General features: G+C 47.9%; 1 protein-coding gene across 9 annotated transcripts in view; it reads left to right on the top strand.

Annotated features, from left to right (window-relative positions):
- PPIP5K1 (diphosphoinositol pentakisphosphate kinase 1) overlaps positions 301-23414 on the top strand; it is a 40256-nt gene continuing 17142 nt past the window's right edge. For 3 of the 9 annotated variants that reach the window (XM_018066246.1, XM_018066245.1, XM_018066247.1), the window contains exons 1-26: positions 302-368; positions 5877-5990; positions 6258-6432; positions 6860-7055; positions 7505-7595; positions 7822-7907; positions 8210-8364; positions 8494-8595; positions 9062-9223; positions 9383-9504; positions 10694-10795; positions 11013-11099; positions 11220-11295; positions 11411-11520; positions 11607-11689; positions 12075-12206; positions 12378-12499; positions 12780-12962; positions 14967-15108; positions 15297-15520; positions 15832-15959; positions 16169-16283; positions 16455-16562; positions 17183-17299; positions 17455-17619; positions 20561-20651. In XM_018066246.1, coding sequence (XP_017921735.1) covers positions 6286-6432; positions 6860-7055; positions 7505-7595; positions 7822-7907; positions 8210-8364; positions 8494-8595; positions 9062-9223; positions 9383-9504; positions 10694-10795; positions 11013-11099; positions 11220-11295; positions 11411-11520; positions 11607-11689; positions 12075-12206; positions 12378-12499; positions 12780-12962; positions 14967-15108; positions 15297-15520; positions 15832-15959; positions 16169-16283; positions 16455-16562; positions 17183-17299; positions 17455-17619; positions 20561-20651 — 3046 coding nt within the window. In that variant the 5' untranslated portion in view covers positions 302-368; positions 5877-5990; positions 6258-6285. Of the gene's footprint in view, positions 369-874; positions 1132-5115; positions 5147-5876; positions 5991-6257; positions 6433-6859; positions 7056-7504; positions 7596-7821; positions 7908-8209; positions 8365-8493; positions 8596-9020; positions 9224-9382; positions 9505-10693; positions 10796-11012; positions 11100-11219; positions 11296-11410; positions 11521-11606; positions 11690-12074; positions 12207-12377; positions 12500-12779; positions 12963-14966; positions 15109-15296; positions 15521-15831; positions 15960-16168; positions 16284-16454; positions 16563-17182; positions 17300-17454; positions 17620-20560; positions 20652-23414 lie in introns of those variants that run through there. The other 6 variants (XM_018066244.1, XM_018066240.1, XM_018066241.1 and 3 more) reach the window with 5 other exon arrangements.

Below are 23414 nucleotides of genomic sequence, written 5' to 3'. Positions count from 1 at the left end.
AGACCTGGTTTTGTCCTCAAGGAGGTGCAATGGCAACAGACTGCCTTTTTCTCTGCATCTTGCTTCTCCCCGCTCCCCCTACCCCCCCACCCCCCACTTCGTCTCACTGGAAAGTCTCTGTCTAGACCAAGCATATGGACGGTGGCGACGCAGTTAGAAATCGGAGAAAGAACGTCAGGTTGCACTTCCTCCCTAGGGCCACTAGAGGCCACCCGCCTCCGCGCAGAAGCGCCGGCCAACGCAGCCTGACTCCGCAGCCGGTGCGCGCCCTCCGCTGATTGGTGGCGCCGAAGAGAAGTTGCGCTTTGATTGGGCCGCTGTCAGGTGTCGCTGCCGGCAGGTTCGGCTGCGCGAGCGCAGGGAGGCGGGTGAGTGAGGGCCCGGGGCGGTGGGGGAGTGGCTGGGGGCTGGGGGCGGTATCTGAGGGGGTGGGCTGGGTGGAGTGGGCTCCGTTGGTGCTGAGGGCCCTGGTTGGTAGTGGCCGGGGGGCCGCTCTGGGAAGGGAGGCATCGCAGAGGCCTCAATGTCAGCGAAGGGAGAGTGAGGCGGGGAAGGCGGGGGCGGGCAAAGGCTAGAGGAGTCAGGATGGGCGGTGGTAATCGGGACAGGGAGCCGAGTGAGGAGAGCGCAGAGGAGGGGGGTCCGCGAGAGAAGAGATGGGCGCGTGAGGTCTGCGTGAGGAAGAGGGGTCCTGCCGAGCCAGGGCGTCTGCAGGGGAGAGGGTCAGACTGGGCAGGTCCGCATGGGGCGAGGTGGGAGTGGAGTCGGACGGGAGAGTCGGCTGGAGGAAGGGGGTTTTGGGAGAGAGGTGAGCCTGGAGGGAGGGCGCGTGGGGAGAGTGGCCCACAGACAGCCTGTGGGGGTGGGGGGTGGAAAGCGCTGAGGGTTCCAAGTAAATTTGTTACCAAGAGCGGTGACTCATCGGGGTCTGAACCACTACCTAAGGCTGGGGAGACAGTGAGGGAGAGGATTAGTCGGATTGTTCATTGGATCAGTTGATCAGTGAGGGAGGAGAGCGCGGTAGTTCAGGGAGTCAAGGAAGAGTCATTTTAGCAAGTAGGGAAAAGAAAGCGAAATGAGGGAGTTGATACGGAGAACAAGTCAACACATTTCATCGGTGGCAGAAAAAGGGTATGTATGAATCATTCAAGTCTGCATCCAAAAACAACAACAACAACAACAACCAAACAACAACAAAAAACACTGCATCAAGTAAGAACTAAGGGGTCCACTGTTGAAGGAGACAATGTTGATGGTCTGAGGAGTTTTAACTGTGTTGGAAATATTTCTGCCTGGACTCTGTACTGACTTTTCTCTTTCACCACTAATGGGGCCCTACAGCAAGTGCGTGGTGGTTAAAGAAATTAGGGGACTAGGCAAGCAGCCCTAAATTCTAAGGGAGAAAGAAATTAACACAGTTTACCCTCCCTCAGTCGGTAAAGAATCTGCTCACAATTCAGGAGACCTGGGTTTGATTCCTGGGTCAGGAAGATCCCTGGCAGAAGGAAATGGCAACCCACTCCAGTATTCTTGGCTGGGAAATCCCATGGACAGAGGAGCCTGGCAGGCTACAGTCCATGGAGTCACAAAGAGTTGGACATGACTTGGCGACTAAACCACTTACCCTCCCTTCTGGGCTTCCCTGGTAGCTCAGCTGGTAAAGAATCTGCCTGCAACGCAGGAAGATTCCCCTGGAGAAGGGATAGAGTATCCCCTCCAGTATTCTTGCCTGGAGAATTCCACGGATGGAGGAGCCTGGCAGGCTACAGTCCATAGGGTCACAAAGAGTCAGAAGCGACTAAGCATAGCACAGCACCCTCCCTTCTATCCCTTCTCTTAAAACCTGGGTCTTCTGTGTTGCAGGCAGATTCTTCAACATCTGAGCCTCCAGGGAAACCACATCCCTTCTCTAGATCCAGTTTAACATAGATGTTCCTGAGGAGATTGTGCCCCTGCCCCTCCCTCTCCTTACCTTCTGTCTCCCTCCCTCCCTTGCTCCCTTCCACTTTGCCCTAGTAAGGCTTGCCCTTTAGGCAACTGCAGAATCTGAAGTTTTCTTTTGCAACAAAGTATTAGGAAAGAGAGAGGAGGAGGGGGAGAAGAGCAGGGAAACCAGTGGTGGCTGTTGGAACACCAAGTTAAAGCCCAGCTTCTCCCAGAGGTACATCTAAATAAATCCCGGCTTATTTCATAGCTATTTCTGTCAGGGTTCTATTTTTGCTTTGTTAACTATGAATTTAGACCTTTCATGTTCCTTCAGCTCCACATTTGTGAACACATTTTCCTTTGCTATTCTATTACCATCTCTTGTTATAAAGTTAAAATAGAATTTCAAGAATGTGATAGTGTACATTCAGTAGCAAACCAGGAAGGGCTTGGTGGCAGGAAGTGTGAAGGGTTAGGAATCTTAGACACAGAAAAAGCTGTGCTTCAGAGAAAGGATAAAGCCTGCCACAAACTTTGGCTTGCTTAAACTGTACAGGGACCTTGAGAATGTCACAAGTCATGGAAACTGGGTCAGGTCACTAGAACGGAATTCAAAGAAATAGCCTGTAATCAGGAGGGGTGTGTATGTGTAAGACCAGTGGTGCACAACTGAAAATGTTAAGTCTAAGGAGAGCATTGTCTGGTGGTGGAACAACAGAAAAAAGCAGGTGGTGAAGACTAGAAAGGTCAGGATCTGTATAAAGATTAGCTGTGACTTTCTAATCAAAGCTTCAGAGTTCACTTGAAGTGTAAGGATTTAAAATAAAAATACAGAAAGGAGTTATTGAAGACTACTGTACAAGTCTATAAGTCATTCCGTTTACTTACGGAGTTTGTGGCTTTCACTAGATCCATTGGTCAGTATTTCTGAGAGCTTTTGCAGAATGTAGAAAATTGCTGATATGACTCAATTTCATTTTGGGAGAAAAGAATAACAGGTACTTGTATTCCCACGATTTAGTGCTAACAGATGTGTCTAATTATGTATGCAGTCATAAACATTTGTAGCATTTTTATTTGTACAAGTAAAATTGTCCTTCATGTATATTTCTGCAGTTTGCATTTGGAAGTTATTCATGTTTTATATAGCTTTGATTCATTTTTAAAAACTTGAAGGATAGTTCATTGACAATGTTGTGTTAGGTTCAGGTGTACAGCAAAATGATCCAGATATATATATACACACATACACACACACACATATATACTTTTTTCAGATTCTTTGCCATTATAGGTTTTTTAATTTGTTTCTTTTTTGGCTGCACCAGGTCTTAGTTGCAGCACTCGGAATCTTTAGTTGTGGGATCTAGTTCCCTGACCAGGGATCAGTCCTGGGCTACTTGCATTGCAAGCACAGGGTCTTAGGCACTGACCCACCAGGAAAGTCCCTTCATTATAGCTTATTACAAGATATTGAGTATAGTTCCCTGTACTACGCAGTTGGTCCTTGTTGTTTAGTTATTTAATATATAGTAGTGTGTATGGAGAAGGCAATGGCACCCCACTCCAGTACTCTTGCTTGGAAAATCCCATGGACGGAGGAGCCTGGAAGGCTGCAGTCCATGGGGTCACTAGGAGTTGGACATGACTGAGCGACTTCACTTTTCACTTTCATGCATTGGAGAAGGAAATGGCAACCCATTCCAGTGTTCTTGCTTGGAGAATCCCAGGGACGGCGGAGCCTGGTGGGCTGCCTTCTATGGGGTTGCACAGAGTCGGACACAACTGAAGTGACTTAGCAGCGAAGCAGCAGTAGTGTGTATATCTTAATCTTAAAGCTCCTAATTTATCCCCCAATTTTCTCTTTTTTTGTGGGGAGGCAGGGCTGGGTTTTCTTTGCTTTTCTCTAGTTGTGGAGAGTGGGAGCTTGTCTCTGGTTGCAGTGTGATGGCTTCTCTTGTTGCAGAGCACGGGTTCTACAGCACACGGGCTTCCACAGTTGTGGCCCATGGGCTCGGTAGTTGCGGTTCCCAGACTCTAGAGCACGGGCTCAATAGTTGTGGCCCACAGGCTCAGCTGCTCTGAGTCACGTGGGATCTTCCTGGATTAGGGATTGAACCCAAGTCTCCTGCTTTGGCAGATGGATTCTTAACCACTAGACCACCATAGAACCCTGCCCCTGATTCATTTTTAATAATTGCTATTAGTCAACCATTTGTATATACTACCTTATATTTATCATTCTTTAACTTGTGACGTCTGAATTGTTCTTAGGTTTTACCCTTACCAACAGTAGGTCATGAATATTCTTGCACGTGTCTTCTTACGTGGGAAAATTTCTCTACAGGGGGTTTCTCAGCCTCGGCACCACTCACATTTTGGACTGGACAATTCTTTGTTGTGGAGGTATATGCTATGCCCTTTAGAATGTCTGGCAGCATCCTTGGCCTCTACTCAGTAGATGCCAATAGCACCTGCCGAGTTGTGATAACCAAAAGTGTCTCCTGACAATTGTTTCTTGCACAGTATAATCACAGTTAGTTAAGAACCACTACTTCTATATGTGTACAAAAGTGGAACTTCCAGGTTGTTCTAATTCAATTTTAACTCTTAAGATATTACCAGAGCTTCCCAGGTGGCTCAGTGGCAAAGAATCTGCCTGCCAATGCAGGAGACACGGGTTCGATCCCTGATCTGGGAAGATCCCACATGCCACGGAGCGACAAAGCCCGCCCGTCACAACTGACCTTGTGCTCTAGAGCCCAGGAGCTGCACCTGCAGAGCCCACATGCTGCAGCTACTGAAACCCTTGTGCCGTAGAGCCCATGCTCCATGACAAGAAACACCTCTGCATTGAGAAGCTTGAACTGCAACTAGAGAGTAGCCCCCACTTGGCGCAGCTAGAGAAAAGCCCTCTCAGCAAGGAAGACCCAACACAGCCAAAAACAGATAAATAAAATTATTAAAAAAAAAATATTCTCACTGATAATGGCTCTAGGTAGGTTTTTTTTTTTTCCTCATTGTAACTTCTGTTACGAAGGACCTTGGCCTAGACCAGCCTTGTGTCTGTGTACCCTGTGACAGCAGAGAGAAAACTGAAATTTCAGTTTGAGAATAGGTTGGGGCCTGTTGTAGGGATGCCTGTATCCTCAATTTCCAAACTAGCACTAGCCCTTTTTTCTTGAACAGATTTTCCGGAATTGGGTGTCTTTCTTTTAAGGTAAGTAGATGAAGGAGAGTCAGGGCAAAGGGATTTTAATGTTCTTATACAATGCTTAGAACATATGGTGCCCCCAATCAATCAATCAATCAGAAGATAGAGGTGAAGAGCAAAAGCAACTGAGCTCTCTCATTCCTCTGCTCTTGAACTGTTGTTGTTCAGTTGCTAAGTCATTTCCAACTCTTTGTGACCCCCCTGGACTGAAGCATGCCAGGCTTCCCTGTCCTTCACTATCTCCCGGAGATTGCACAAAATCATATCCAATGAGTTGGTGATGCCATGCAACCATCTCATCCTCTGTTACCTACTTCTCCTCCTGCCCTCAGTCTTTCCCAGCATCAGGGTCTTTTCCAGCGAGTCAGCTCTTCGCATCAGGTAGCCAAGGTATTGGAGCTTAGTTTCAGCATGCTTCAGCTTTAGCATCAGTCCTTCCAATGAATGTTGATTTCCTTTAGGATTGACTATTTTGATCTCCTTGCAGTCCAAGGGACTCCCAAGAGTCTTCTCCAGCACCACAATTCAAAAGCATCAATTCTTTGATGCTCAGCTTTCTTTATGGTCCAACTCTCACGTCCATATATGACTCCTGGAAAAACCATAGCTTTGATTTGACCGATCTTTGTCAGCAAACCGATGTCTCTGCTTTTTGCCATTGGGAGGTAGAGGAAGGCTGGGAAGATTTCGAATGAATCCGAAGTTGAAATGCCATTCTAACCTTCTTTTCTGGTAGGAATCAACAGTGGCCCTCCATGAAGAACTGCCTTTCCCATTTGCTGCTGGAGTTAATGATTTTTCCTGCTGGAGTTAATGATTTTTCCTGCAGAATCAGGGACATGCCAGCACGGTAAGGGTTAATCCAGTAATTCTCATCCTAGGCTCATGGTTGGGGGTGGAGTGAGCAGGGAGGAAAAGGGAAACCTTGATTTTCTCTCGGGGATCTTTATAGTCATTGCCAGTCACAGCCCACGTGCCTCCTTCCCTGTTGATCACTGTAGCTTTGTTTCCTGTTTCCCCTTGTAGTTCCCTCTTATTTTCTCATCCCCTACCCCCCACCCCCACCCACTACTGTGGGACTTGGGTTCTGAGCTAACGGGGATCCCCTCCATTTCAGGGCGGGATGAGTGGGTGCCCCGGCGGGGATGTGGTCACTGCCGGCCAGTGAGGGCGAGAGTGCCACAGCCCACTTCTTCCTCGGAGCTGGAGATGAGGGGCTGGGCACCCGTGGACTCGGCATGAGGCCGGAAGAGAGTGACAGCGAGCTCCTTGAGGATGAGGAGGATGAAGTGGTAAGACGGGGACATGATGTCACTTGGTGCTGGGACCCCCGCCATAGTGGAGATTCCATAGGATTGAGACACCTCCTCCCAGTCTTCCCAAAGGCTTAGACTCCCGGTCACAAACAGGCCCTCTTGATGCAAGGGAAGGGCGGTGAAGACTGGTTAGACTGCCTCTCCTTAAAGGCCCTCTGCTTGTGCCCGCCTCCTGTTGGCTCATGATTATTGCTTCTCTGACTCTTCTGCCTGAGTACACATATCCCACTGTGGCAGGAGGAGTTCCTGCAGGAACCCCAGTCTAGGCCTGAGTTAGGAGACAGCCTGAACCCCCAAGTCCAAAGTCCTGACAAGAAACTCTGCCCTAAGGAGATGATGAGGCAGTGTTCCCTGATAAAGGTGGTTCAGGTGAGAAGTTCCTGACGGCACTTCCTCCTGGTAGCCTCCTGAACCTCAGATCATTGTTGGCATCTGTGCTATGACCAAGAAATCCAAGTCCAAGCCAATGACCCAGATCCTAGAGCGACTCTGCAGGTTTGACTACCTGACTGTTATCATCCTGGGAGAAGACGTGATCCTCAATGAACCTGTGGAAAACTGGCCATCCTGCCACTGCCTCATCTCCTTCCACTCCAAAGGTTGGTGTCTGTGAAGAAAAATGGGAAGGAGTGGTGTTGGGAATGCTGGACTGGGAAATAAGGCTCTCACTGTCAAATAAGACAAATAAGTCGTCCTCTCTTCCCGATGCTAGAGAACAGTGCAAAGGGATTTGCTTTTCCTACATCTTGGAGAAGTTGCTGGGGTTAGTTTAAAGCCCATATTCAAACCTCAGGACAGCTCTAAGGTTCTTCGGATCTCTGACACAATTGGTCTCTGGAAGGACCCTACAAGTAGTTTCTGTTTGGCTTTTTTCCTGATGAATTTTCTAGACTTGCGAAGTTGGGCAGGAGGATGAGTGCTGGGTTGGACGGGTTGTGGAGCTCAGTGGCAACGAATAGCTTTAACACGTTTCTCTGTTTCTCTCGCTGTTTTCTCACTGTTTCTCTCTTTCTTTCTTTCACCTCTCTATTTCCTCTCTCCATCCCAGGCTTTCCCCTGGACAAAGCTGTTGCTTACTCCAAGCTTCGAAACCCTTTTCTTATCAATGACCTGGCTATGCAGTATTACATCCAGGATAGGTACAGCTTTCTGTTGACTGGGGGGATGGGTGGCCCCGAGATCACGCCTGTTTTAGAGAACCCACTCTGGGAGGGGCAGAGTCAAACAAACATGCCGAATTGTTGTACCAAACCCTCTTGAGTTCTGTACACGGGTGTCTCCCAATTCCTGTGTGAATGAAATCCCTAGCCTCTCCCCTCATCACCTGCCCCCACCTCTCCCAGCTAATTTATTCGGGGGTAACAGGAGGGAGGTGTACCGGATCCTGCAGGAGGAGGGTATTGACCTGCCTCGATACGCTGTGCTCAACCGTGACCCTGCCCGGCCTGAGGGTGAGTACCTGGCCTCGTCCACTCCTGCCCTGCCCTGCTTTCTGTGACTGAGCCCAGTTCTCCATTCTCTAGACAGCTATGTGCCGCCTGTCTCTGTGAGGCGTTGGTTACTGGACTATGGGTAGAGCTAGAGCTGTGGGTCTTTGGACAGAATCTGAGACCTCTTATATAGATGTTAGTTACCATATCTATTATTAAAGTATGGTCATAGAAATTTGAGGGTGATGGAGATTAAAACTCAGAGAAGTTGGGAGTTGGAAGCATTCTTGGGCCCTAGGAATGACCACACACCTACCTTTCAGAGTGCAACCTGATAGAGGGTGAAGACCAGGTGGAGGTAAATGGAGCCGTCTTTCCCAAGCCCTTTGTGGAGAAGCCTGTGAGTGCAGAGGACCACAACGTTTACATCTACTACCCCAGCTCAGCTGGAGGAGGAAGCCAGCGCCTCTTCCGTAAGGTGTGAGAGACATCTGGGGAGGCAGAGAAGTAGACGAGCAAGAATGAAGTTGTGGGAAGGGAAGCTGGGAGACTTGGGGACAAGTTAGAGGCAACCTTTTTTTTCTCCCCCTTCCTTTTTCTCCTGAAGATTGGCAGCCGAAGCAGTGTTTACTCTCCAGAGAGCAGCGTCCGAAAGACAGGCTCATACATCTATGAGGAGTTTATGCCCACAGATGGCACAGATGTCAAGGTTATGGTGGATACGGGGATTTAAGAGGTTATAAATGTCTGAGTGGGGTGGGGTGCTTGTGAAGCAAGTAGAAGTGTAGGGAAGCAGGTATAGAAAATAAAGTGTGAGTGGGATTGGCTTTCATATGCAGGTGAAGATAAGGATTGGGGAAGTAGGTATTTATATTGTCACTATCAGAGTGAGAGCAAGGGTAATGTGGAAAATGGAATAATGTTGGTAAGTTATTTCTTAGTAAGGACTAGATGATAGTTTTAGAGTCCCATGGAGAAACTTTCATAATGATACTGAAGTTCCATCTCAGTAAAAAAAAAAAAAAAAAAGTCAGTCTTCTTGTTCTTAATACTCAGGGGATTTGTTTGTTTTCTTTATGTTTACTGGGAAACTAGCCTACAGACATGACGCTCATATTGCCTTCTCATACACAGGGTGAGCTGTGGGCATACTCAGTGATGCTATGTACCTGCAGGTGTACACAGTGGGGCCAGACTATGCCCATGCTGAAGCCAGAAAATCTCCAGCTTTGGATGGGAAGGTTGAACGAGACAGTGAGGGGAAAGAGATTCGATATCCAGTCATGCTGACCGCCATGGAAAAGCTGGTGGCCAGGAAAGTCTGCGTAGCTTTTAAGGTGAAGGGAGGCCCCTTGGTAGGGAGGTTGTGCAGGAGCAGGAGCGGTGCAGGGGAGGGGCTGTGGCATGAGGGAGAGGTTGGCAGGTGAAGCTGAGGAGGAAGCGTGTTCTCATCTTCCCTTCTCTCTTGTTCTCATCTTCCCTTCTTCCCCTTGCAGCAAACAGTTTGTGGTTTTGATCTTCTCCGTGCCAATGGTCACTCCTTTGTGTGTGATGTCAATGGCTTCAGTTTTGTCAAGAATTCGATGAAATACTATGATGATTGTGCCAAGATTCTAGGGTAAGGGACACAGTGGTCTGGGCTGGGGAAAATGGGCTTAAAGAGGAGAATAGCAAAGTTTTTACTTTAAAGACACCTTGTTTTGTTGAACTTTGCAGGTATTGTGTTTTTTCACATTTTGAAGGTTTGTGGCAACCTTTGAGCAAGTCTATTTTCACCATTTTTCCAACAGCATTTCCTAACTTCATGTCTCTGTGTGACATTTTGGTAATTCTCACAGTATTTCCGGCTTTTTCATTGTTATTATGCTTGTCATAATGATCTGTGATCAGTGATCTTTGATGTTACTGTTGCAAAAAGATTAGAACTTGCTGAAGGCTCAGATAATGGTTAGCACTTTTTAGCAGTAAAGTATATTTTAATTAAGGTATGTATATTGTCTTTTTAGACATAACACTATTGCACGCTTACTAGACTACGGTAACTTTCATATGCACTGCCGAACAAGAAAACTCCTGTGACTCACTTTATAGAGATATTCACTATATTGCAATGGTCTAGACCTGAACTCTCAATGTCCCTGAGGTCTGCCTGTACTTTAAATGCTGTAAAAATGATTTAAAAGTGAAAAAGAAAAGTAGAGAAAGGGCTCCTCAACTCTCTTGCCTTCCCAACATGGCTCTCCCCAGAGGGAATTACTGTTAACTGTTTTAGACATAACAATATGTCTTTTTTTCTGTATATAAACAGACTATTTATTGTACTAAATGTGATCATACCATAACACTGTCTTTCAACTTGACTTTTTAGTATGTAAAACATTCAAAAATGTTTAAGGAATGATGGCTATGGTGAGTATTGGTATATTCACCATTGAGCTTAAGAAATAAATTATTAAGAATATAGTTGAGGGAATTCCCTGGCAGCCCAGGGGTTAGGACTTGGCGCTTTCACTGCGGAGGGCTCAGGTTCAATACCTGGTCACAGAACTAAAATCTTACAAGCTGTGTGGTGCAACCAAAAAAAAAAAAAGCAAGCACATAGAACTGAAGCCTCTACATAACCCTTACTAATAACATCCCCTCTCCTCCCACCCAGAGGTAAACACAGTCTTTATTACAAATACAGGGATTTTTTTGCATGTCTTTGGACTTTATATTAACATATCGTTAGTTTTTTTGAACTTCATTCAGATGGGTAGTTCTGGTTCATTCATGTTCATGTGGGTTCTTCATGTTTCTCCTTCTAGGAACACCATAATGCGGGAGCTTGCCCCGCAGTTCCAGATCCCGTGGTCCATCCCCATGGAGGCTGAGGACATTCCCATTGTCCCTACCACTTCCGGCACTATGTGAGCAAAAGTAAAAGTTAACAATCTGGAGTAACCACTTAAGATATCTTAGACCGGTGGTCACTTCCTGCCCCTGTGCCGTCTGACCGGTGGAGCCTACCTGTATTCCTCATCTCAGATAGTCTTTCCTGTGTTCTTTCACATGGCGAGTAGGATGAAATGGGTGGCGGTGTGGGGTGGGATGGGGAAGCGGCTCTAACAGGATTCCCTATCTTAGGATGGAACTTCGTTGTGTCATCGCAATCATTCGTCATGGGGATCGTACACCCAAGCAGAAGATGAAGATGGAGGTGACACACCCAAGGTAAAAAGCCGAGTGTTCTAATCTAGACAAATACGTTTTTGTGAGGGAAATGGGGAGGGGCATCTCCCAGAGGTTTTTGCCTTTCTCAACCCATACTGAAGCTTCTCTTCCTTTCTTCAGATTTTTTAGTCTATTCGAAAAACATGGTGGCTACAAGACAGGGAAATTAAAACTGAAGCGGCCAGAGCAGCTACAGGTAAGATGATGAATCTGGCTGGCAGGAGCAGTGCTATGAAAAGACAGAGGCCAGGATGAAAGCCTAGCCAGCCAGGACTTGGCCTCCTGCGTGGACACACTATTATTTCCTCCAGGAGGTGCTGGACATCACACGGCTGCTATTGGCTGAACTGGAGAAAGAACCAGGTGGTGAGATCGAGGAGAAGACGGGGAAATTGGAGCAGTTAAAATCCGTGCTGGAGATGTGAGAAAGGGAATAGGAAAAAGGGTGTCAATAGCCATAAGAATTGGGTGCTGGGGTAGAAAGCAAACTGCGAGTTTATCCTGCAGGTACGGTCACTTCTCAGGCATCAACCGGAAGGTGCAGCTGACTTACTACCCTCATGGAGTAAAAGCTTCTAATGAGGGGCAAGGTGAGACATAACACTTCTTTCCTTTACCACTCACATCTTTTATTCTTGAACCCTTAGATGACCTCTCTCCCAAATTACCTTCCTGGGCTCCTCAGAAGATACAACATTTAGATGTCCCCACTGTTTTCCTTGTGCTTCCCCACTTTCTCAACAGTAAAGAATCTGCCTGCAATGCAGGAGATGCCGGTTCGATCCCTGGGTTGGGAAGATCCCCTGGAGGAGGAAATGGGAGCCCACTCCAGTATTCTTGCCTGGGAAATCCCATGGACAGAGGAGCCTAGTGGGCTGCAGCGCATGGGGTTGTAAGAGTCAGACACCACTGAGCGACTAAGCACACACTGTTTTCCTTAGGTCTAGACCTGTTCACTCCCTCTTATTCCTGCAGATACACAGCGGGAGGCTCTGGCCCCATCCCTCTTGCTGGTACTGAAGTGGGGTGGAGAACTGACCCCGGCTGGCCGTGTTCAGGCTGAGGAGCTGGGGCGAGCTTTCCGCTGCATGTACCCTGGAGGACAGGGTGAGTGTTTGGGGGCGGGGTGGGGAGGTGTCACATAGCAGGGCTGAGATAAGATGATTAGAGAGTAAGTTGAGGAAACAAAGGGACAGAGGTGTTGGGGAGGTTAAAGGGGAAATGAGCATTCTTGGATGTGTATAGCCGTCCATTTCTGGTCTTCCCCTTTGGCCCCAGGTGACTATGCTGGCTTTCCCGGCTGTGGGCTGCTTCGTCTCCATAGCACTTTCCGCCACGATCTCAAGATTTATGCCTCTGATGAGGGCCGTGTCCAGATGACTGCCGCAGCCTTTGCTAAGGTGCTCACTCTGGTTCTCCCACAGTTCCAGCTTCCATTAGGTAGAGAAGCAGAGTTTGGAGAACTAGTCAGGAAATTTCAGAGGATTTGTGTGCCAACTCAGAGGAGTTTCTGCTTGTGTATGACTACATCCTGTGCTACTGAGAATAATTAATGGGGTGGGCCCCTTGATCTGCACCCCAGCTCTCCCAAGCCGGCTCTCATTTGATCTCTGGGACTGTCAAAGCCTAGGGGAAGTGGAGTAGAAGGAGAACTTGATAGACTTCGTGCTTTCCCTCCAGGGCCTTCTGGCTCTAGAAGGGGAGTTGACACCCATTTTGGTACAAATGGTGAAGAGTGCCAACATGAACGGGCTCTTGGACAGCGATGGGGATTCCCTGAGCAGCTGCCAGCGCCGTGTGAAGGCTCGGCTACATCACATTCTGCAGCAGGATGCGCCCTTTGGCCCTGAGGATTACGATCAGGTCAGGCTGTCCCTATCTTTGTGCCCAATACACCCCACTCCCAAATTCCTAGAATTTTAAATAGTAGCAATCAGTAATGGTGCTTACGATGTGCCAGGCACTGTTTCACATGCTTTCCATACATTCAGCCATTTAATCCTTACCCACCCTTTGAGGTAAGTATGGGTCCACAATCTGTCATCTAGAATTTTGAAAGTCAAAAAAGATTTTTATAACCTTGCCACCGAGATTCATTTGGCAGGGAAGCCTGGTGGTCCAGTGGTTAAGAATCCGCCTGCCAATGCAGGGGACACAGATTCAGTCTCTGATCCAGGAAGATCCCATAAGCCTCAGAGCTGCTAAATCCATGTGTCACTACTGCTGAGCCCATGCTCTAGAGTCAGGGAACTGCAACTCCTGAGCCTGAGTGCCGCGGCTGTTAAAGCCTGCATGCCCTCGAGCCTGTGCTCTGAAACTTAGAAGCCACTGCAGTGAGAAGCCCGTGCATCACAGCCAGAGAGTAGACCCCACTCACTACAACTAGAGAAAGCCCAGCAACAGAGACCCAGAACAGCCAAAAGGAAATAAAAACGAAGAGATTCCTTTGGCAGTAAAACCCAACATGATAAGACTCTTTCTAATCCCTAAAATAGGATTATTTCTGGCTCAGAGGTTAAAGCGTCTGCCTCCAATGCGGGAGACCCGGGTTTGATCCCTGGGTCAGGAAGATCCCCTGGAGAAGGAAATGGCAATCCACTCCAGTATTCTTGCCTGGAGAATCCCATGGACGGAGAAGCCTAGTAGGTTACAGTCTACGGGGTCGCAAAGAGTCGGACACGACTGAGCGACTTCACCTCACCTCACCTGTGTAAAATAGTCATATACATTTTGCTACAGAAATAGAGCAGTGTTTGGTTATGCCCTAGGCCCTGCTGGAGGTATTATCTAACATATGGTATATGCTCTGTATTAACTTCTTTTTTTTTTTTTAATATTTATTTATTTGGCTCTAGCTGCGGCATGCAAACTCTTGGTTGCAGTATGTGGGATCTAGTTCCCCGACCAAGGCTCAAACCTGGGCCCTCTGCACTGGGAGCTCAGAATCTTAACCATTGGACCACCAGGGAAGTCCCATGTATTAACTTCTTAAAGTCCAAAAAATTCTCAGTTCCAAAACACAGCTGATCCCAAGGATTTTCAATAAAAGAATTTTTTAATTTGTCTACTGCTGTATTAAAAACCACCCCAAACTCAGTAACTTAAGACAAAAACCATTTTTATCTTCTCACTCACCATTCTAGGCTCAACTGGTCTTGCTTAGGGTCTTTCTTTAAGTTGCCCAGATGCTTAGCGTCTATTTTAGAGCATAGCATTTTCTGTGTTCTTCTCTGAGCAGGCCTCAATAAAGGGCCAGGACCTTACTACCTTAATTTTCCAAGTCATTGCTCAATGTCAAATCAAAAAATGCTAAGGCATCTTTTCCTTTTTCCCTTGCTACCCTTGGCCAGCAAGAATGGAACCTGTGAGGAGCGAGGTAGAATGAGTGCATTCCACCTGCGGTCTCCTCTCCCCCACCCCGTTCTTCACTGACTGGGACCATCCTACATGCTTGAGTTGGACTTAGTTCTGAGGCGGCACCTCTGCTCTAGGTTCAAGCTAGCATCTTGTTTAGAGGAATAACATAATGTCATTTCTATTATCCACTCATGAAAACATTCTGTGGGGATTTGGGTTGAATCTTTATTCCCCAGCATTTTCTCTGAGTATTTTAGACCCCCCAAGAAGACCTAGATCTGTTTTATTTCCTCTGGACTTCAAAACTTTTAAGATGACCCATTCTCAGGTAGCCTTGTGCTAGGCCAGTCCCCTCACTGGAACTGCTAGTGTTCCCAGAAGCCTGAGAATGGTTGTGGGAGCGAGCCGACAGACAGAGCCGGTTTGCTGGCAGTCTCTGTGACGAGCACACAGGAGCCTGGGCAGTTGGCACTGAGTTTGTCTTGCTCTCCATCTCTCCATTCTCCACAGCTGGCTCCCACTGGAAGCACTTCCCTCCTCAGCTCCATGGCTGTTATCCAGAATCCTGTGAAGGTCTGTGACCAGGTATTTGACCTGATTGAAAACCTCACTCATCAGATCCGGGAACGGATGCAGGACCCCAAGTCTGTAGGTGGGTTCGAACACTACTGTCTTCTTTTCAGGGTTTTGGGTGTGGATGGGTTCTCAGGCCACTGCGTGCCCTCTCCTACGTGTCTGAGACAAGTCATCCTCATCTCTCTGGCTCTGCTTCAGATGTGCCAGGGCCTTCGGTTAGAGGTAAAGCCTCTGGTTCTCTCTGACTGTCTGTCTGCCTTCCAGACCTGCAGCTCTACCACAGCGAGACACTAGAGCTGATGCTGCAGCGTTGGAGCAAGCTGGAGCGTGACTTCCGGCAGAAGAGTGGGCGCTATGACATCAGTAAGATCCCTGACATCTACGACTGTGTCAAGTATGATGTACAGCACAATGGGAGTCTGGGACTTCAAGGCACGGCAGAGCTGCTCCGTCTCTCTAAGGCGTTGGCCGATGTAGTCATTCCCCAGGTGTGTCTCATGGAAGGGATCGAGTCTGGGGCCAGGGGTGCTGGGCAGGAAGGAGAGAAAAGGCAGAAATGAAGCATGCTATGGGAACCAGGGGAAGGAAGCTAGAGAAGGAATTAGTTGAGTTGCTATAATCCTGGCTCTGAGGAAGCTGAAGAGGCTAACTGGGGAGAAACCTAGGGAGGAAGAATGTGGCTAACTGGGAAGAAACCCAAGATCTGAGTTGAAGACAAGCATGACCTTGGGCCTGGGAGTATGAGGCGAGAGGAAAAAGAGATTTGTCGAGGTGCTTATTCCTGGCCTGTGGCCCCTAGGAATACGGGATCAGCCGGGAGGAGAAACTGGAAATTGCCGTGGGCTTCTGTCTCCCACTGTTGCGGAAGATACTGCTTGACCTGCAGAGAACCCACGAGGATGAGTCTGTCAACAAGCTGCATCCCCTGTGAGGGAGGGCTGGGCGGCGTGCTGGATGGAGGGAGGGGTCGTGTCAGGGAACTCTGGGGGAAGCCAGGCCGGGACTGCTTGGGGAACCAAGAATGGAAGGGGGTTCTGGGATGGAAAGGAGAGAGGCTTTGAGGCGGGAGGAGGGAGTTTGTGGTGGGCCGGGAGGACAATGGGCTGACAGCGTGAGTGACCCGGCTGTTGTCTCAGGTACTCCCGAGGGGTGCTCTCTCCAGGCCGCCACGTTCGAACCCGTCTCTACTTTACCAGTGAAAGCCATGTGCACTCCCTACTGAGTGTCTTCCGCTATGGGGGACTTCTGGATGTAAGGATCTTCCTTCTTCCCTCAGCCCATGAGCTTCCTGTCCCAGCGTTCTTTTACTCTCCTCCTCGTTCTTCTTTTCACTGCAAGCTTCCTCTAGTCTCCATGTCTCCCTGCCTATTTGCTGACGCCCTCATCCTTGGGCACTGGCCCACCTCTTCTCGCATTTGGCAGGAAACCAAGGATACACAGTGGCAGCGAGCTTTGGCTTATCTCAGTGCCATCTCAGAGCTCAACTACATGACCCAGATTGTCATCATGCTCTATGAGGACAACACCCAGGTGAGGAGCTAAAAGGGCAGGACGAGGAGAGGGCCCCTTCTTTCTCCTCCAACCCCTTTTAGGGAAAAACTTTCTTATCCTTAGAATCTGTGGAATCCAGTTATGTGTGGTATCTAAGTGCAGCACGCAGAGCGTGTCCAGGAGGTTCCCCCTAGAATGAAAGACATGATCTGGGTTGATGCTAAGTCAGAGAGATACCAGAGAACAGAGCTCTGACATTAGGGAGAGCATGGAAATTGAATGGTGTTATAATGAGAAAAATAATGTTTCTCCTCTCAAATACTGTTACACATATACCTTCTTCATCTGGCTCCCCAAAGATACCTTTAAATGTGCTGCTGTGGGTACTTTAGCAAAGCTGAATTCCTGCAGGAGATGGTTGGGGGGGTTCCCCATTCTACTTCCATTGTAGAACTGGAAGTTGGAAAGTCACGTGAGGACCTGAGGATCCCATGAGACTAGACTGTGGGGAGCTGCTACTGTAGAGGAGGGTGAGACACTGAAACCTCAGCCCTCCCTGGGAGGATGTGACCTCTTGAGTTTCTCCATCATCCCTGCCTGGTCTTCCACCACCATACTCAGCTTCACCAACTTCCCCTTCCTCTGGTGATGCCCTGTAGGATCCCTTGTCGGAGGAGCGGTTCCACGTGGAATTGCACTTCAGCCCTGGAGTGAAAGGCGTCGAGGAAGAAGGCAGTGCCCCGACTGGCTGTGGATTCCGTCCAGCCTCTTCTGAGGTGGGTCAGAGCGCTGGGATTTGGGAAAGGAGGATTTAGGAACCAAGTGGTGGGAAACTCAGAAACAGTACAGGGAAGTTGAAAGGATTGGAGAGACTGGAGTAGGAGGCTGGAGGCCGTTAACACCTCTCCCTTCTGTGCCTGCTGTTGGGTAGAATGAGGAGAGGAAAGCAGACCAAGGCAGCGTGGAGGACCTGTGCCCTGGGAAGGCATCAGATGAGCCAGACCGAGCATTGCAGACCTCGCCCCTGCCCTCTGAGGGCCCCGGCCTCCCAAAGAGATCACCCCTCATTCGTAACCGCAAAGCCGGCTCCATGGAGGTAATGGGAGGGGCCTGGGAGAAGGAAGTGGTAGACATGCTCATAGGACAATATCTGTGAATCTCTGAATCCCTTCAGTGGAATTCTCAGGACCTTAAGCAGAGTCCTCCTGCCCCTGATGTATATGTAACCCATAATGTCACTTTCACAGCTGGTCTCCCCATAAAGCTCCTTTAAGCTGGAGGCTCCTTCTGAGATGCTGGTGAGGGCCATCTGAGAGACAAGGGCTTCAAGAGATGAGATTGAGGAGGAGGACTCTGGATGCATTTGAAAAGGCTCAGATGGTAAAGCATCTGTCTGCAATGCAGGAGACCAGGGTTCAATCCCTGGGTTGGGAAGATCCCCTGGAGAAGGAAATGGCAGCCCACTCCAGTATTCTTGCCTGGAAAATCCCATGGACTGCAGAGCCTGGTAGGTTACCATCCATGGGGTCGCAAAGAGTCGGACACGACTAAGCGACTTCACTTGAAAGAAAATGAAGAGAATGTAATAGAAACAGCATGAACTCTGGGCTTAAATCTCGTTTGATAGATGCTGTGTGACCTCGGACAGGCAGCTTCTCCAAGCCTCAATTTTTTTCATCTAATATATGAATACAAGTAATACTCATCATATAGATGCTCAGTAAACAGTTGGCAATGAGGACAATACAGTTCATTAAAGGCCAAGCCCTCTCTATCTTCTTGTTGTCTTGGGCAAATATTATGGTTCTAATAGTAGTAAATATCACTTTACTAAAAATGGCACTTTCATTTAACCCCTTTAGAGTTATCTATACTCTGATTCCAGAAAGGGAATCAAGCCTGGAGGTCTGTCTGTCTCCCCTTTGTTCGGATGAGGTTTATCAACGTGGGCCTGTGTTCTGCTGTGCTTGGAGTTTGTGTCTAGCCCTGGTTCTAGCCTAGAAGAAAGGATTTTTGTAAATCTTACATTTTATCCTGGGGTAAAAACCAGAATTCTGGTCTTTTCTTCCTGGAGAGATCCTTTCCTTCTTTGGCTCATTGACACTCATTGACCCCATGATTTAGCCCTGTCTCAGGACCATGATTGGTGTGGGTCCTGCTTTGACAGATGAATCTGTTCACTTGGTTTGGTACAAGTTCTCTGTCTTAGAGGAACTGGTCTTTCCATTTTGAAGTATGTCAGAAGAATCTGTGATTAGCTTACGTAGGTTCAGCCAAAGGTTCATGGTTCAGATTTTGGAGAAGACAAACTACAGCCTCTGTTCTAGACTCATCTTTTTCTTCCTGATTACGTTAAGGTGGATTTGAGGTCATGAATACTCAGAGTTTCTTTAGATGGGGTATGTATCATTCACTCTTTAAGATATAAGTTAGCTTAGTATCTACAGTACATTAGAACCCTGCCTACTCATGTGGGTAGACCACGTGGACAGAATGACATGTAATTGTCCAGTAATAGACTTCTCCTCCATATCCAGTGTCTTCTCCATTCACATCAGCCTCTCTGGCACTGTTGTGCTGGACCCCCTTTTCTTCTGATTTAAGCAGTCAAGAGACATAGGCAAAGCAGAGCTCCCAGTGTATTATCTTCCCGACTTGATGAGATTGATTTCTTTCTTTCAGGCTTACAGGAAGCTTTCTCTTGTCATCAGATTTCTATCTCTCAGTTACTGGTACTGCTTGTACCATGGCTCTGCAGGCCGATGGTTGCCCAAGATATGCTCCTCAGCTTTGCAAGAAAATCTTCTCTCTGTTGCTTGTTCATGCAGCCTTTTCATATTAATAGTTCCTCTCCTTATTTTATAAATATAGGCATCAGTAGTCTTATTCTTATCAACTACGACCCTTCTCTCCATGCCTTCTTTTCTTATGTGTTTGGACTGGTTTAGAATTTAAAAACCTGTGACCTTTGCAGCCATGCCCTAGGTGATCATCCTCTCCGGCCCTACAACTGCCTCTACCCAGTGGGCATTAGGGCTTTGGAGAGCTTGGGGTGTGAGGAGCCATGACCGGTTTTCCACCCAGCCTGATTGCAGGTCATGAACATTCAGTGCACGGGAGCCTGGACCTAATCCCCTTGAGGGGAGGGCACCACCAGAGGTCAGGGGACCTCCCCTGGACTTCCCCCACCATCAGCCTACAGCCCTGGGCTGTGTCCACCTTGCACCTGGCTCCCTGCACACAGGTGTCCCCATGTACTTCGTCTTCCTTGATTGCCTTTGTCTTTGCCTTCTGGGACTTAGGGACTCAGAACGCTGCTGAGGAGGGTGTGTGTTGGGGGTTGTGTGACTGAGCCCTTGTAGGCTTTTTGGAAATTCATTTCATGTCTCTAGGAGTGGAAGCGAGGGCTTCTGGTTCAGATAAGAAACTCAGTATGGGGACTTCTGATGGTCCAGTGGCTAAGACTCCATGCTCCCAGTGCAGGGGGCTAGAGTTCAATCCCTGGTCACAGAAGTAGATCCCACATGCTGCAATGAAGATTGAAGACCTAGCATGATGCAACTAAGATGCAGTGAAACCAAATAAGTAATTTTTTTTTTAAAGGAAGAAATTAAGTATCGTTGCTGTAACCACAACTGTCCTGTGGAAAGGAGTGGGCATGGCCGGGCTTTACTTCTTACTGTGGCTGAGCTATTGTGATTGGCTTTCTGAGTTCTGTGGAGGGATATAAAGATGAAGGAACCGTGCTCTGCTGAGAACTGAGAATGGTTGACTAATGATTTCTCATATTTGGGATTGGAGGGCTGCAGGGACAGACATCTTGGAAACAGAAGTACTTTCTAGTATAGAAGGGTTCCCTGGGCAGTTTCCTCTGTAAAATGCATTCTTAGACTTTGTATTCTTCTTTCCCATAAAAGTACTCTGGTTCTTAAACTTTATGACATTGCGTGGTTTCACAAGGGCAGGAATTCAGGACCTGGGTTTTAGACTTCTCCACTGAAGAGTCTCAGTGGTCATACAGAGTCTTCTTTCCCCAGGTGCTTTCTGAGACTTCCTCCTCAAGGCCTGGTGGGTACCGACTCTTTTCATCTTCACGGCCACCGACAGAGATGAAGCAGAGCGGCCTAGGTATGGCTTTCCAGCATCTCTGACCATTGTTGGGAAGGGGTGTCTGTCTGTTCTTTAGAGTTTTATTGTGGGAAACCGTAGTCATGGGGGTTGGGGTCATCTAGTTGGTGGAGTTGTTGGATGGGGCTGGGGAGGATGTAGTGGGAGAAACTATATTCAGATGTGAACTTTGACCCCAGATGATTGTCTCCATTCCAGGATGGTGTTTGTGTTTTGGTTTTCTACACTGACCCCCATTTCTTTGACTGAGGGCATTTTTCTGGCTTCACTTCTTATTCCTTATCTGTCCCTTCAGTCTAGCCCAGACATGAAGGGTCCATAGAGACAGTGACGGTTCAGAGTCATCAGAGACAAAGCTATAAACAGATGTACTTGTGAGCCCCCTCCCCCAACCCCCACCTCCACAGGGGTCATGTGCCTCATTTGGAAAACTTGCGCTATGTCTTCCTTTGAGACCTGTGTTTATTACATCCCTGCTCTGGCCCCTCCTACCTCCACGCCCTCCCCTTCATCCTCTCCTAATCCTGTAATTTTTTTTCCTTCCTTCCTGAAAATTGAGGGACAAATCTGAGACTGGTGTAGTGGCAGAGGCTTCTCTCAGGACTTTGAGGGAATGTCTTGATTTTTTTGATTCCTGGAGAGGGGTGGAGAACATCATTCAACCTTTCCTAAGAACACAGACTACAGGAAGGACCAAGCCTAAGAGGGTATTGTATTCTTCGGGGGTGGGGAGTGGTCCTTGGGAGGGGCTATCTTTGGACAGTGCCCGTGAGCCAGTACCCAGACCTGGCAGTTAGACACATGTTGTGGGGTCTAGACTCTGTTTTTTCCTATCTTGTCCCATTATGCTGCTTTCATTTTTCTGTTACTTTTCTCTTTGGCACCTAATTTCCTGGCCCCCAAACGGCCAGCATTTGGACCAGCAAGGAGAAAGAAGGGTTTGGGGGAGCTTTCCAGGCTAATTATACGGGAGTAGATTGTCTTCTGGAGCCCTAGAAAGAGGTAGATGGTTTGGTGCATGAAAAATAAATGACTAGTGTCTAGATCTGTGCTATGGAATTCTTTCCCCCAGAAGTCCCAGAAAAGACTGGGTTTCAGGTAGGCTGGGAAAGAGGATGGGTATGTCTGGCCCAGTTAAGGGGCAGTGCTGTCAAGAACAAGGCAGAGATCTGAGTGTGGTGGACAGATGGTGGCGGTCAGGTAAAGACTACCCACAGAGACGGTCCAACATTGAGCAGTACAGCACTGGGAGGACTACACCAGAAAAATCCCCAGTGGAGGAAGCGAATGTAGAACAAAGCCTGGGGGTGGTCTGGGCTAGAGCCAGCCAGTTTCAGCTTCTCTGAAGAAGAGCAGACATTTGGCAGTCTTTGTCTCTCTCTTGAGCTCTGTCCTGGAGGTGGTTGGCACATGAATGTAGGAGATGACACATACAGGTGCTCGGTTCCAGGGTAGAAGTTACTAGCCATCTGAACTTGTTGATATCTGTGATGACCCCGAAGTGTTGGGGCCCCTGAGAGCAAATCCGTTCTCTATGGGCTCAAAGGAAACTGACCTCCTCTCCCTCTGTCCATTTCCCATATGAATGTCAAGTTCCCACACCGAACCTGGGGTCTTGGCTAAGATGGATCTAGACGTGGAGGAGAAGATCCCACAAACTGCGATGTTAATCTTGTTTCCTCCTGCCCGTTGTCTCTTTGGGGGCTGTAGTAAGTAGGAGAGGGGACCATGGAGGGGCCCAACCCTACTCTTGATTTGAGACATGACTCACTTGATTTACTTGCTTCAGGGGTTTTTCTAGTTTTATTTACTCCTCTTATTGGCAAGAGGTCTCTTTGCTTTCTTTGAACTTACATTGTGAGCATCTGGCATTGAGCATAGGACTTACAAGACAGCAAACTTTCAAGAGCAGAAAAAACATGTGATTCTTGCTGTTTTTCTGCTCATCAGGTTTTCCTGAGTAGGGTGCTCAGCGGTTAGTAGGCATGTCCTACATAAATCACCTGAGCCCTCACATGCCTTTCAATCTGTGTCTATTTTCACTTCAGAAACAATGCTCTGTTTCTTCCCAGTGAAAAAAATTATTTCCTTTCTAACAACACAGTTGATCCTAAGAATTAGGAGACCTGGATTCTAGTCCAGCTTAGCTCTGAACAAACTGTATGACCTTGAGCAAATGACATCCTTTTTGCATCTCAGTTTCCTCATCTCTAAAATCAAGAGGTTGAACTGAACAATCTTTAAATCCATGCCAGCTTTAAAAATTTAGTGAGTCTCATACTTTCTTGGGAAAGGTAAAAAGGCTAAAGGAGAACAGAAGGGAGGGAATGTTGGATGAAAAACAGGGGAATTGGAACTTATGAGAACTTGGTATTTGAGTTGACTACTCGAAACTTGGTCTCTAGTTCCAATCAAAGTTCTTTCCTTTCACACATATAAGGGACTCGATCTCTGGGTTCTTCTAACCCTATTTCGAGCATAAGGAGCACTGAATTATGTCTAGGGAGAGCAAGAGGAGTCCACCTGTTCTTCAAACATTTCTGGGAGCCACCTAGTGAGCACAGTTTATCCCTCTGAGTAGCTCTTTGACTCCCCTAATATGACTAACCCTGTATTCGTAGTGGCCTCTTGTATCCGCCAAGCAGACTTTCGGGAGACTCCTCACTGCTTGCCCAGAGTGGCTGTGGACCATAGTGATAGCTGCCTGTGGTTGTGTGAGGTGGCCTCTGGGTGGTTGCTCTGAATGATTATGTGTATGTGTGT

This window comes from Capra hircus, chromosome 21, assembly GCF_001704415.2.
Source record: "Capra hircus breed San Clemente chromosome 21, ASM170441v1, whole genome shotgun sequence".
NCBI lineage: Eukaryota > Metazoa > Chordata > Mammalia > Artiodactyla > Bovidae > Capra > Capra hircus.
This window is presented reverse-complemented; position numbering and strand designations above follow the sequence as displayed.